The following is a 14,621-nucleotide window of genomic DNA, read 5'->3' as shown; positions in this document are numbered from 1 at the left end:
GAGACAAAGGAGAAATCCAGCAAACCCCCAACCCCGACAAAGAACTCCCTCACTGGCCCCGCTCAGTCCCCATTCTTCAGTGCCCGCCATTGCCAGGCGAGCTTGAGGCAGGCTCCAGGTGGCCCCTCCCTGCCAGGCTCGGTGGAGACTTCTGCCTGCTGGGCCCTGACCTTTCACGCCTCTGCCCCGCCCTCCCTGGGGTCACTGTGTGGGCAATAATGCTTGTCCCCTCTGCCCTTGCCTTGCTCAGCCAGCCTAACTTATCTCAGAGTCAGATAACTGTCTGCATAAGCTGGGTAACACTCCATGGGCATACACAGTGCCCTGAACACAGCAAGGCCTCTGCTCTCATGCGCCTTGGGGTTGCTGCTCCGACGGCCAGTGCTCCGCAGCTGGCAGCCGTCAATCCTGAGCTTGGTCCAGGCCCACAAAGCTCTCCCTGAGCCCGGAGTTTCTGACTGTGACCTCCCTCTGTTGACATCCTCCTGAATCCCGATCTGACTTGTGGGTGCCCGCTGGACTGCTTCCAGGACTACGCCACACTCTGCCCCTCACTTCCCTCCTGTTGTGACCTGTATCTTGCTCTGCCTTCATGGGCCCTGGGCGAGGGTGTGAGTTGAACCTGATCTCCCAACTCCTCTCTGACCTCCAGCCCACTCGGGTGTTTGGGCCTGGCCTGCCCCCAGTCCTTCCAGAGGGACCCCCCTGTGGCTTGGCCTGACAGGAAGCAGAATTAGAATTCCAGAGAAAGCTCTTGTGACTTCTGCCCCCAGAGCACTCAGTAGGGATGATGTCATTTCCAAATATGCCGAACTGGACCCCAAAGACAGAAGGGCCCGTTTGGTAAGCACGGAATGGGACCCAAGCAGCACCCAGCACCCCGTACCATTCACCACACTTTCCCCTTTAATTCTTTAATGGAACAGCTTGCACTAGAAGTTGGATATTTTCTAAAACTATATATAGACCCAAAATGAAGCTGAAACAGCGCAGTACTCCCTGAACCAAACCAACACTTTCCTTAATGCGAGGCTCCAAGGAAACCTGAGGAGGTGTTGCTGGCTGTGACAGTGTGGTGACTGCTTAGAAAGTGGGTCTTCAGAGGGGCCCTCCCTGTACAGATGAGCGGCCGGGCGTGGTCTGGGGGTGGGGGCAGAGCCGCTGGTTCTCTAGGGTGGGGCGGCCCAGCCCCGGCCAGGCCCACCCTCGAGGTAAGTTTAAGAACTGTACACAACAGGACTTTGGGAATTTCTCTGCTGGACGGACTGCCGTAAAGCAGGAAGTGTCGACACAGCTCTCTCCCTCTCTCTCCACCATGGGCACGGTCAGAGACGGAAACAAAGCCACAGTCAGAAGACAGAGGCTGGGTGTCCAGGTGGGTGGGTGGGAGTGGAGGCACTGGTGTCACCACAGGGAGGCCTGGCAACAGTGAGAGAGGAGCAGGGACAGGCTGTCGAGGTCAAGCTGTGGGGAGAAGAGCCCAGCCTGAGGCTCCCTGCCTGGCTGGCTGTGAGGATTACAACCGCAGGTGCAGGCGGGGGAGGGCCAGGGAGGTCAGGCCAACCAAGGCCAAACAGGAAAAGATGGAGCCAGCTGTTGAAGCGGCAATGACCTCAGGGCGCATGATAATCTGGCAATGAACCACGCTGGAGGCAGTCAGGATCTCAGAGGTGCAGCTGCCTGGCCTGTTTATGTAGAAAAGAGAGGATGTGGATTTGGGAGCCTTAAGCCATTCCTGCAACAAGATGTCATTGTTGGAAGGGTGAAGGTGACCTCTACTCCTCCTGGCTCCTGCCCAGGGCTCACGCCTGCCCCCAGCCACAGAAGGCAGAATTAGAATCTAAATTTAGGCATCAGAATCTAAATCAGGCCCATGCGTTGCAATTGGTCATTTTGTCTCCTGGGTCTCTTAGTCTCTAAACTCCCCATCAGTCTCTCTCTTTTTCTTCCCTTGCAATCTATTATTGAAGGAACCAGGTCATGTGTGCTGTACTTTCGCCCAGTCTGGCTTTTCCAATGGCATCTCCTTGATGTTATTTCATGTGTTTGCCTGGTACCTGAGTCTAGAAGCCTGATCAGACTCAGGGTGGATTGTTTGGGCAAGAGCATTTCATGGGCGGTGGTGTGGGCAGCACAGGCTCCTCGACGGACCTCTTCCCAGGAAGCTGGCTATCTGGACAGGAGGCCCGGGCAGACTGAGGGGCAGAAGCCAGAGTCTAGTTCAGGACTGCCAGACCAACCCCCGACTCCCGTGAGCCTGCAGCCAGAGCAGGCTCCTCCACCCTAATGTCTTCCTCAGGGCCAGGACTGGTGTGGGCAGGTGGCTGCAAAACAGCAGCAGGAAGGGCAGGGCCAGAACCAATCTAAGTCTCCTCGAGAAATCAGATTGAGCCTGGAAGGAGGGAGGTGGCGAAGGAGGTCCTGAAGGGTTTTGCTAACTGCCCCCCCACCCCCATTCTGCTTCCCTGGGTCCACAGCCTCTTGCAAGAGCCCTGCCCTGTGGCAGTCTCAAAGTTCAGAAGGAAGGCCTGAGGGTCTGTAACTGACAGGCTCTGCTCTCTGAGCCTCTGATCTCAGGCCTCCCTTTCTTCACTCCCTTCTTACAGGACCCGTTTGCAAGACCTGTCCCACCATCTAGGCTGAGCCATTAAAAAAACAGTGTCTCCAGGCACAGCCTGACAGGCACAAGGTCTGAGGTCTGTGTGGAGGGACCACGCCCTGTGCCCAGGGCTGTGCTGGGGAGAATGGAGCCTTGAGGAAGGCCAGGACCTTGGGCTTGAGGGCAGACCTGGTACACACCTCTCTCCCCAGCATCAGCAAACAGAAGGGATTTCTCATCCCCCTGGGCCAAGAGGCAGGGCTAGGGGCACAGCTGGATTCCTTCTTCACTCACTGCTTGCACTCACTTTCACCTCACAGAGAACTGAGAAATTCTGTGGTGCAACATCACTAGCAAAACACCTCAGAGAGGCACCAGATCAAGGTCAGTGGAAAGTGTATGCACACACGTGCACGCAGACAGCATCCCAGGAGTGCGGGGCCAGGGGCTGAAAAAGGGCAAGCCTTGGAGCCTGAGTCTTTTTCCTGTGCTTTTCCCTGCGCCCCTCTGAAGGACCCAGACAGATCCTGCCAAGGACAGAGGACAGGGAAAGCAGCGGTTCTTGAGTGATCTGCATCCTGGCCCATCAACCCCTGAGTTATTGGGCACTTCAGTGTCTCAACCAATAAGGTGGCTGTAAGACCTTTCTTGGGCTAACACAGCAGGACTTTAAAGACCCAGCTCCCACTTAGAGACAAACAGTGTGGTTAAGGCAGCTTAAAAGTGCTCTGTGCTTCCTGGAGGTGCCTTTCTGGCCTCATTGCATCTTTCTCAATGTGTGTCTTAACTCCCTGTTGAAATCTTTAATCAGCTAAAGGCTAGAGGAAACCCCAGAGGAGAAATGCAGTGATTCCAGCTCTAGAAGCTCTTTTCAGAGTGGCCCCCAGGAGGAGAGGGAAAACGGAAGACCAGGCACCTGTACCTGGTGTGTTGGACTTGGACTACAGGGAGGGAGAGGCCTGGCATCAAAGGTTCCCAAGAACCACCCACAGGGGGCTGTTCAGCTCCCCCAGACGCACATCCGCCCTGCCCAGGCCCTTCCCCCCCGCATCTGCAGGCCCTCAAAGTCACTTATGATGAAGGAAATGTTCATCAGGGACAGGAATAGTAAGTACATCCTGGTTGGTGCTTAAATGATGATGACTTGGTGTCAGAAACCTGCAAAGGGGAGCAGGGAATGGGGCTTAAATTATTCACATCAGCTCTTCTTTTTCAGCAAAGGCTGAATGCAAAAGCCAGAGCCTTCAGGCCATCTAAGCCCAAGGCTGATGACCAGGCAGATGCCACCCTGATGGAACGAAAGGAGTATTTTTAGAGTTTTGACTATGGGCTCTGAAAACTTTTATGATGGATGGTCCAGGCTAGACTGGGTCTTTGTCAGGAGTTCTTTTATATTAAAAAATAAGAAATTCTACAACCAATTTGTGAAAATGAAGGGACCCCAAATTGTAACACTTCTATCAAATAGATCCAGACTTGGCTAACCAGGCAAACGGGTCTAGAACCCAGGACCAGGGCTCAGACGCAGGTTGTAAGGGAACTGGCCCAACATGCTCCAGGACCTCAGGGAAGTCTCTCTGCCACGCTTGGCCCCCACCCCGGTATCCCCATCTTTATATGGGGCGAGCTGTGAGGATACTGAGCAAGTCCTTTAGGTCTTAGGAGACAAGTTGCCCCATTATATAAAGATCTGGCACATCATAAGATGCGTCTGTAATCACATTTATGTCACCATCACAATGACCAAGCCCCTTTGAGAAGGAACCTAAGAAAATGGAGTTATCTGTAGGGCCCATCGCTCCCAGGGTCCCCACCGCTCTTTAGCCATAGAGAGAAAGAGACTCTGCTGAGGCCACGTGGGCAGGAGCTTGCTCCAAGGCCTCTTCTGCTGCCCCAGGCTGGCCCAGTGCCCCTCCACATGGGACCCTCCCCCTGGGGAACAGGACTGGCCTTTCTCCTGACTCAGTCCTGACTGAGGGCTGAGAAACGAAGCACTGAGGTGGGAGCCGGTGGCTGGTGACCTGGCTGCCTGCCGCCAGGCAGAGTCTGAGCTTCAGGGTGCTGGCGGTGCGACAGAAGTCAGCCTGTTACTGCACCACAGAGAGCATGTGGTTAGAAAAAAGTTCAATTATGTGTGGGTGGGTATCACCCATGGAGGCCTCAGCAAATCTCAGAGCAGGGGTGACCCAGGAGAGACAGAGTGCATGCGTATGTCTCTCTGTCTGTCCATGCTATGTCTGTGGATCTGTGTCCTTGCTGCAGGAAGGCAGGGGCAGTGGTAAGAAGCATCTGTGTGCATTCCCAACCCAAGACTTTATTTGGGGACTGTACCCTGCCTTTCCACCATGCAGCTCCCTTCCCTTGGCAGATTCGGGGTTCACCACATAACTGGAAAGAGATAAGCTGCAGTCCCCGCCCTCTAACAAGGCACAGTGATCAGCACCCTGATAACTAAGCCTCTGGAGAGAGGAGAGACTCAGAACAGGATATCGACACAGTAGATAGTCCTGCAACCCATTATGGGGAAGCCCAGGGACCTCTGCAGGGGTCTTCTCCTCCCAGTGACATTTCAGTCCTGTCGACAGTACCGTGAACCTCACTGCACAAGAACGCGCCACCCCCAAGGACAGCCTGGCAGTGCGGAAAGGGATTGAGATGGAAATTCTCCTCCTGGGGCCCCACATGGGGACTTGTGCAGGGTGTTGAGAGTGGCTGGTAGTACTGCTTTACTCTCATGGGGCTGATGGGAGAAAAGGGCATGCAGGGGCAGGTTGGTCACTTGAAGAATCACTGCGTGCCCCACTTCGCTTGGCGCTCTTCACCAGGGAGTCGGAGCTGGCTGCATTCCCTGCGGAGAGCCACAGGCAGAGGAGGTCAGGACCCACCTTCCTTCCCATCTGCTCTGCACTTCTCCTCCTCTGGTGGCATTGGCCGCTGCCCTCAGAGCGGCATGTCCCCCCCAACTGGGGGACCAGCACAGGAGTGGTGGCTGGAGAGCTGTCTGGATGATCTCCTGTCCTGCCGGGTCCTGGCCCTGGCTCTGGGCGCCTGGTCTGATGCTCAGTGCCCTTCCCCATCGACCGTGCATTCTAGGGGAGCTTAGAACCCATTGGAAAATGAATCCCAGGGGACAGAGTGATGGTGGTCAAAGGTCATCTTTATTACTAATGCAGCTGATCAGAGTGTGTGGCTTTGTCTCTGCAGCAGCAACCTTAGCAACACTTCACCTCACTAAAAACTGCCTCACTAAACTCATTGCATGGTGGAGAGCACGAAGTGTGGCATCCTGAAGGCAGGCTGTCCCCGAGGAGGGAAGGAGGCCCTCCCGCCAAACAGAGAACAGGAGCAGTGAGTAAGGAAAAGGGAACATGGAGGTGCTCCTCTAGATGTCCCTGCTGGGAAGCAGGGGGCCAGGAGAGAGGATGCTTGGTCCTGACACTGCAGACAGATGGAGCAGTAGCATCAAGACAGTCTTCCCACCTAAGCCCCACATTTTATGCAGGAGGCCCAGAGAGGATGAATGATTCACCCAGGGTCACACAACATCTTCACAGACGAAAGCTGATCCCACACTGCCAGGCCAGGGTGCCTAGGGCGATACCACCTTTTTCTATGACCAGCGCCATTCTGGGCTCAAGACCCACCTCCCTTAGGCTGCAGGGGATGTACCTGGTCACTGCCCACCCAGAGTAGCAAACTTTCTATCCACAGCAGTATTTACACCAGTCAATCTTCATGGCCCCCTCCTCTCCAACTTTTGGCAGCTCATGCACCCGGTTGCATCGATGAGGCTGCCTAATCCGTCAACCTCCACTAGAACTTTCAACGTGTTTCCAGATTCTCTGCTCTGCTGGGCACAGGCAGGGCGAGAAGGGAAGGAGACACACAAGGGACTAAGACCCCTGGCATGGCTTAGAGACCAGAGAGGACAACAAAATGCATATATTAAAGAAAAGACCGTGCAGGGGTTGAGTTTGGTTTGAGGTTGGTCAGAGCTTGGACCTCTCCTCACCCTAGGGCTTTTCCTAACTTCTACACAAGGTGGGGACTTCTGCTCAGCCTCCCCCTTACCCCACCCACCCCCTCACCATTGCCAGCTCTGTGACCAGCGCTACTCCCACCCAGGGGTCCCTGCCACCATCCTTTGTCCAGCCCAAGCCTGTGCACATCCCTTCTGTTCCAGGCACGTGCACAGCTGCCTAAGGGCGCACCAGATTTCTCCACAGTCTGTGAGAAGACAGCCCTTCCAGGGGCTAGTCAGAGGCAGCCATCAGTCCCTTCCTGTACACCCAAGGCCCCTAAGTGGGGCAGCCGCATGCCCCCCGTTCCCTGGGCTCTGAGTCCCCAAGGCAGCCTGGCGGTCATCCCTTGGCCAGCTGGCCAGGCCCTGCTGTCCAGTCTGGAACCTGCTGTCTCTGCCCATTCTGTCTGGACTCTCAGCAGTCTTTGCTTAATATCCGGCGGGTACTAGTCTTTGGCTTGTAGCTCTGAAACAGGGTTCTCCTCCTGTGAACTCCCACAGTGCGAACTTTGTACCCCCAGCCCTTGGGCTGGGACTTTGGACGGCCTCGCTGCATTCTCTGGATGTCTCTTGAATATCTCCTGCCCCCCCCCCCCCACGGCCTCTTTCAACTTCCTCACTCCATCAACCAGCTGTGATTGTCCTAACTCTGGTCCTCTTCTCTGCCCCCAGCCCCTTGGGCCAGACTGGATGTCAGCATCCACCGCCAGCCAGAGCACACCCAGGTCCTCCTGTAGGGTAGCGGCCGAGTGGCTGGGAAGTGGCTGGCTTTACAAAAATGGTTTATGGGTCAATTGGGGAAATTTGAAACTGCCTGGTTATTTCATGATATTAAGGAATGACTGTGAAATGTGTTTAGGTGTGATGATAGTACTGCCATTATGTAGTCTAAAAAAGGCCCCCTAAACTGCCCAGGTACACCCTGGAATATTCACCGGGGATGAGGCGCCCGGGACGTGGGGGTGGGAGGGGTGCCAGGCACAGAGGAAACACCACTGGCTCTGGGAGGAGGGCCGCTGACCCTGAGTGATGGGACACAGGGTTTCACTATGACATTCTTTTCATTTTTGCAGAGCTTTGAGAATCACCATGATGAAATCTGGAAGGAGAGGCGGAAGAGAGGAAGAGGAGGAGGGTGGAGGAGGTACGGCAGCTGTGCCAGGACTGAGGCTGCCATCCCGGTTTAGCTCCTAAGAACCTGGAGACAAAGGCAAATAGCCAACCGGAGGGGCAGCCGCCTCCTCCAGCCTTCCCAGGACTTGGAGTCAAGGCCAGGGCCAGGGTCCCTGATAGGGTTTTCAGTGCAGGAGCTGATGAGCGGCACAGGCCCTGGGGGGAGGGGCTCGGGCTTTGCTCCCTGGGGCCCCAGCTGGCTTCCCTCCTTCCAGCCACAGGCTGGTGGAGTGGGGCAGACAGCACTCACTGTGGAGAGGCAGCTCCTGTCCTCCCGGATGATGGCGCAGAAGCCCAGGAAGCCGGTCACCATGACGAGGGTGCCTGCGAAGATGAGGATGTAGGCAGAGGCAGCAAAGGTGCTGGAGGCCATGACGCTGAGGTAGCTGCTCTTTTCCACCAGGGTCCAGACACCCACAGCCAGGACGGCGGCGCCCCCCACCTGCGGGAAGCCCCAAATCAGAGCAGGTGGCTGCTGTGGTGCCACTGTGCCATCTACTGAGCACCACTACAGCCCAAGCACTTTTTATGCCTTATCTCATTTAGTACTTCAAAGGGCCTGTGAGGGTGGGGCAGGTCCCCGACTTACAGGTGGGGAAATGGAGGCTTGGAGAAGCTGGTGACTGGCCCATGATCATACACCTGAGGGGCAGGGACAGAGTTTGAAGCCAGGGGTCAATCCCAACTCTGTGCTTCTCACCACGTTGCCTGGCAGTCCCTGTCCCTGTGAGGTAGGGGAGGCAACTGTGAGTGTGGGGGCCTTTGTGCCCGAGCCCCTTTGCCCTCCAATTCCTGGCCCCCCACCCCGTGCCTTCCTCCCCACAGGGCTCCTTTGCTCCTGTCCACATTTTCGGGCGGGCACTTTCACACACCCCAGTTTCAGCCTTATATCTGCCCACTGGGGGAGCACGACAGGGCTTTTCATCTCTGCTTTACAGATGAAGAAATGGAGGACCTGCCTTTGATTAGGGGCAATGAGAGGCGGGCCGGGATTGAACTCAGGGTGCAGCCCCCACGGTTGAAAGGACAGGGACTCCACAGCTGGAGCCACTCGGGGGCTGCAGGAGGACTGAGCAGCAGGTATCTCTTTGCTAGTTGTCTGCTTCCCGTTCAGCCCTGAGAAGGCGGCAGGGACGAGACAGTGCCGATCAGTTGGGGTGTCTCCTCAGGAAGCGCACCTGGGCATGCAGCTGGGGGTGCCTCGCCTGGTTCTTTGCATAGCAAGGCCGTTAAGCTCAGCAGAAGTGTGTGCGCCAGACAGGAGCGCTAGTGCCTGCCCAGGGTTTGGGCGGGCAAGGCCCCAGGGGCCATTTCTGCGATCTGCCCCTGCGAGGGCAGACTTCCGCCTGGCCCCGGTCTCCCTGCCTCATATAGGGATGAGCTGCCTCCCTCAGATGGGTGAAAACCTCTCCCTCAGGGCCCCCAGTGTGGCCCGTTGGGCTCAGTCCACAGATGCTTGTCCCTGCATGGTATTCCCATCAGCCCCAGGATGACTCTGTGTCGTGGGAGTGACCCACCCTGGCACCTCAAAGCTTTCTGTTCTCAGGAGTCACAGGCATCAGCTGAGAAAATGGAAGGTGGTTCTTGGCACTGAATATGCACTAGGCACGGCCTTACTCAGCTCACCATTTCTCTTCTGAGCTCTGCTGTGGTGCCAGGATGTGACGGGGGTGGGAGGAGGGCACACGTTATCTCTGTTTTGCAGATGAAGAGCCTGAGGCTCAGAGAGTCGGAGAACAGGCGTGAGAGATAGCACTGGGAAGTCCCGAACAGAGATTCCAACCCAGGTCTCCTGAGGGCCGATCCAGGACTTCATCCTTGGATCCAACAGATGGGGCTGCACCTGCTCCATGACATGATCTGTTTTCTTCAAAGTGTCATCTCATCCCCTTTGGCACCTCCAGCAGGTAAGAACACCAGGTGGAGAGACACCCAGCGGTATGGCTCTGAAGGGAGTGGGGGGCCGGCAGCGGCATTTCAGTTGTATCGTGTTCCTCGCATGTTCACATCTCTAGAGCTGACATGCATCTTGTGATCAGCGGCATCTTACAGTCACACTCAGCACTACTTTTGCTCAGTGGTGCAGAAATCAACGATGTATCTTAGGATACAACTGCTGGCATCTTAACTGCACTGAAGCCTGGAACTAGGACAGGTCTGTAAACTCTCTGTGAGCATGCGCCCCCTCTGGGCCACACGGCCTCCATGGCCAGCAAGGACTCTCCTGAGTCTGTGTCCTTGGGATTGTGTGACGTGAGACTTTCCAGCAAAACCTCCTGCATATTTTCTGTCTACCCCTGCAGCCTGGCTGGAACGCTTGGGTGAGGGTCCCAACTTGGCATAACTAGCTGTGTGACTAAAGGTAGTCTCTTCACCCCTCTGGGCCTAAGTGTCTTCAGCTCTCCAATAGGGGCTTGTATTTGACCAGTGGTTCCCAACCTATAACCAAGAAGGACTGCTCTGCCTACTTTTTCTTGTGGATCTTATGTTTTGAAGATTTTTGCCTACCAAATCCCGTGCATCAATTAAGTAATAATTCATTTCTCATTCTTTATTCATCAAAGGCACATGATGGTGCCGGGAAGAGATTCTGAACAGCATGAAACAGTCAACGTGACGACAGTGAGTTGATCTAATTTTTAATTGTTGTGGACTCTTTATAGAAATCTGCACACTATCCCTGATCCATTGGGCTTGTCAACCCCATAGCTGAGCATCGACTCTGGCACCTCCTCAAGGGGCACAATTTGGACAGGACTGGGGACACTTACTCAGTTGGGGGACACGGAACCCACTGAGAATGTGATTAGAAAAAACTGTGGGTGCTCTTCTCACAGCAACAGCCATCCATTTAAAATAAAGCACTGGGGTTTGGGGACTGGAGCCTGATCCTGGACCCAGCCCTGGTGCCCACAGCCTCTGAGGCCTGCTCCACCGGCGCTCCTCAGCCTGGCCGCGTGACCACCGGCACTCTGACACACCTAGGCCACGCCCGGGCCAGGTGAAGTCTCTGGGAACCGGACGTGAATGTTTTAGTAAGTTTTCAGGCGGCTCCAGGTGAGAACCACTGTGGAGATGTCATAGTTAATAGAGGGCGAAGTGCCCCCCCCCGCCCTTCTCCCCGTCAGCCGCTGCTGTGCTGAATCTCACAGCCACTCTGCTTCCTGGAAGCTTCGGGCCCCTTCCCCTGGGGGCAGCTGCTGGGAGTGCTTTGAACATTAGTTTAGGACTTGAACTCTATCCTGTTCCTTCTGAGCTTTAGGAGCTTCGGGGTAGACGGTGAGAGATAACAGGGAGCAGAATTTTCAGTCCAAAGGGATGAAAATCAGATATGCAAGGGAAAAAATAGGTGGCTCCCCAGGAAGAGTGGGGGGGGCTCTGAGAAATGCAGCCCCAGGGGAGGAGCCGTGCTGACCCCGCCAGGAGGGCTGCTGTGTCCTGCAGTGTTTGCCGGTCTCAGAAATGGCCGGAATCTTGCAAACAAGCAGAGCCTGCAGGTCAGCCAAGGTAACAGCAGGGTCCCCAGCTATTGGGGAGGGCCTGGGAAGCCTCTGGGGGGACAGAAGAAATCAGGAGGTGACTGTGACTCACTAGGGACCCCCTCCCCGGGGGTGTCACATCTGGTGGAGACACTGAGTGGGACTTGCCATCAGGAGCAAGAGGAGTTCAAGTCCAGGGAGTCTCCAGCTGGGACCTGATCAGCTCTTTAGAAAATAGTCTTTCCTCTGGACAGGAAATGTAAAAGTCGCTCAATGTCAGAACAGGTCACTGCAGGGGGTCTTGCAGGGGTTGACATTGGCAGGCCTGAGAGCTGGCGCTGGTTGTACCCCTCGTAACCATGTGACTGCGTGCCAGACGCTTTGCCTCTCTCACCCTCAGTTTCTTCACCTGTAAATGTCGGTGTGCGGGTTGTGTTCTGCCAAGTGTCCCTATTACCAGGGGGTGGGGAGGTGGGGGGCAACCTCCTGCCAAGATGCCTGCAGCAAGAGCCTTCTGGACCAGTGGCTTGTGGTTTTCACTCGAGCTGAGGGGAGATGGCCTCGGTCAGCAGAAAGAGCAGTCAGTGTGAGGGGAAGTGAGAGGAGGACTGAGTGGGGTGGGAGAGAGCTGACCCCAGGGAGCAATTTCAACAGCTGCTTGCATAGAGTTGGCTCCTTACAGAAATTGGGTTGGTTTTCTGTGAAATATTTCTGTAAAATAAAAACAGAGTCCATAGCCAATTAGCCAGAAAAGCCTGCAGAGGTGTGAAGCTGGCCATCTCATCGACGAGGACACGGGCAGGCCAGGGGGCAGAGTAGGTCACCCAGGCCGTGTAACTTTAGAAACCGCCCATTTATAGAAGAGAAACACTGCCAGAAAGTCGCTCATGCCATTGTCAGGAGAAGGATTAGCCGGAGTAGTCACACATGCCTGGGTCCTGATAGGCGCCAGGCAGTAACAGACCAGAAAAAAGCAGGCAGAGAGTGCACAGCCACCGCAGGCTTTTCCTTTGTTAGGGTATGGAAGGGCTCCTAAGCTGGGGTCTGGGGGAAGGGCCCATGGGGCTGAGCAGGGGCCAGGACCTCAGGCCGGGAGAGGAAGATGGTGTGGAAAGGGAGTGCTCCGCCTCCAGTGTGAGGGGAGCACCTTGTGGGGGCCCGGGGGTGGGTGGTGGGGCTCACCGTGGAGGTGCCTGCTGGGCCCTTGTAGGTGCCAAGCACCACGTGGGGCTGGAAAGGTTTCTGGGCAGGATGTGCTTAACCACGCTTGTCATCCATGCTCCTCCCTGGGCAACTCGCTAACAGCAGCCCTGCCTACCCAGATCAGAACCCCCACCCCCTCCATGCAGGATCCATCCAGTGCTGACCCCACCCAGTTCCATCAAGTCTCTTTGGTCCCCTACCCCCACCCCCTGTACCCATCTCCAGCCTCTGCTCAGCTCAGGGGCTAGCTTGTTGTGCTCCAGGTGCTGAACCACCAGGCATTCTTAGTGAAGGCGCCTCAAGCTGGCCAGCACCCAGAGCACTAAGCCCAAAGCCTGATGGCCTTGGGCCCTTCAACAGCCAGGCTGAGCCTGCACATCCATTTTCTGCTGCTTCCCTCCCTCCATATATGGGCTTCAGTTACTGTGAACTACGTAGTTGCTTTTCCTGAAAACATTGCAGATGCCCAGTAACTATGGTAATTAAGCAGAGTGGTGAAGAGGCCAGTTGCCCGTGTCTGAGGCCCAGCTCCCTGATTGGCCGCCTGAATGTGGACAAGTTTCACAGCTTCTCTGGGCCTCAGGTCTCTCATCAACTCTTGAGTCCCCACTTTTTTGCCCTTTCTCTTTGGTCTCTGGCTTTCTTGGGCCAGGAGTTCTTTGGCCTTCGGTGTAGCTCTCTCTCAGCATGAGCGGGAACCATGCCTGGCTCGCCTCAGAATCCCTAGCCCCACACCGGGCCTGGCATGCAGGAGCCCCCACACTGTGGGTGGACAGCGGCTGGCACTTGTGCAGAGGGCTGGGGAAGTGCCGCCCGTGCTGCCTCACTGCCTCTGTAGGCTGACTTCTGCAGCAACATCATTAATTCTCTTCCTTAGTTTTGGCAGTTTTTTAATTTCAGGGGGAGTCTGAGTGTCAGAGGGGAACAGACTTTTCTGATTTTTCTGCAGGTCACCAGGAAGCCGTTGGAATGGCCTGGGCAGCTTGCACAGGTTGGGATCCTAATGCCAGCCTAATGCTTCACTAATTTTTCTCCTTCAACTGGCATCCCCTGCGCGCCTGCTGGACGGGCCCAGTGCTGGTGGTGGGGCTCAAGGCTGACACTGTCTTTGCCCCATGCGGCTTGCAGGGGATGGGTGGGGAGACCCTGACTAACCACAAGGGGATTCCATTGTTGGGGAGAGGCCTGGAGACAGGGTCTGAGCAAGGCTCTGTTCCCTGGGGCTGGCCAAGTCTCTTCTGGAGAATGGCTCCCAATTCCCAAATCCAGAGTCAGGTGAACCCAGGGCTGAGGCCCCTGGTGTATGCTGAGCCCTCCGCTCCCAGGGCTGGGGTGGGGGTGCGCAACCACACTCCAACCACTCCCAACGCTGTCCCTGGAGCACAGGTGAGCTTGTGTCAGGGACTGTGCACCACCTAATTAAAGAGCAACACCTGCAGCCCCTGACGAGCCTTTCTCCTAGCTCGCCCCACGTTCCTGTGGCCTTGGCGCCAGCTCTGTTTGTGGGGAATCTTCAAGGATAAGCTTGTTACGCTAAAGGCCATGTTCCATTGCAAGGCATTCTTTTCTTGGCTCTCTGGCTTTACAGAGCCCTTGATAAAATAAATCAGAGCACTACCCCCGCCGCCTCTCCCCGTGCCCACCTACCTTTGCAACAAGAGCAGAGTTCTCGGGACTCACTGAGCTGGGAGGCAGCTAAAGATCACCTGTTCCTCTTTCAAAACCACTCAGAGGCTGGAAGGAACCTGCCTTGTCCTGCTGCTGCTCCCACTCCCAGCAAATCATTCTGTTGTCCCTACTAGGTCCATGCCTTGTACAGGTTTCTATGGTTACACTTGTCGCAGCATATTTGCTGTATTTGTTACTTTGCCTGTCTCCCCTTTTTAGCCTCTCCGTTACATCTCATTCATCTCAGCATTCCCAACGAACGCCACTCACTGTAGGCGCCCAGTAACTCCCTATGGAAGGAGGAGGGAGGGCAGGAAGAAAGGAGGGAGGGAGGAACCGAAGAAAAGAATCACATCTAATGCCTTTTATATTCTGGATGAAGAACCTAAGGCCTAGAGAGAGGATACTGTTTCAAGGCGTCGCTACTGACCAGAAGCAGAATGGGGACTAGAATTCGGAACCCTAATGTCCAGTTTGG

General features: G+C 55.6%; 1 protein-coding gene across 6 annotated transcripts in view; it reads right to left on the bottom strand.

Moving 5' to 3' along the window:
• TSPAN11 (tetraspanin 11) overlaps positions 1-14,621 on the bottom strand; it is a 60,194-nt gene that overhangs the window by 14,940 nt on the left and 30,633 nt on the right. For 5 of the 6 annotated variants that reach the window (XM_037064713.1, XM_037064712.1, XM_037064716.1 and 2 more), the window contains exon 3: positions 8,044-8,235. The exons of the other annotated variant lie outside the window; for it this stretch is intronic. In XM_037064713.1, the coding sequence (XP_036920608.1) occupies positions 8,044-8,235 (192 nt within the window). The remainder of the gene's footprint in view (positions 1-8,043; positions 8,236-14,621) is intronic. 6 annotated transcript variants of the gene reach the window in all.

Source organism: Sturnira hondurensis, unplaced genomic scaffold, assembly GCF_014824575.4.
Source record: "Sturnira hondurensis isolate 20B ecotype Veracruz unplaced genomic scaffold, ASM1482457v3 Scaffold0015509, whole genome shotgun sequence".
NCBI lineage: Eukaryota > Metazoa > Chordata > Mammalia > Chiroptera > Phyllostomidae > Sturnira > Sturnira hondurensis.
Note: the sequence above shows the minus strand (reverse complement) of the source record. Positions and strands in the feature narration are given on the sequence as shown.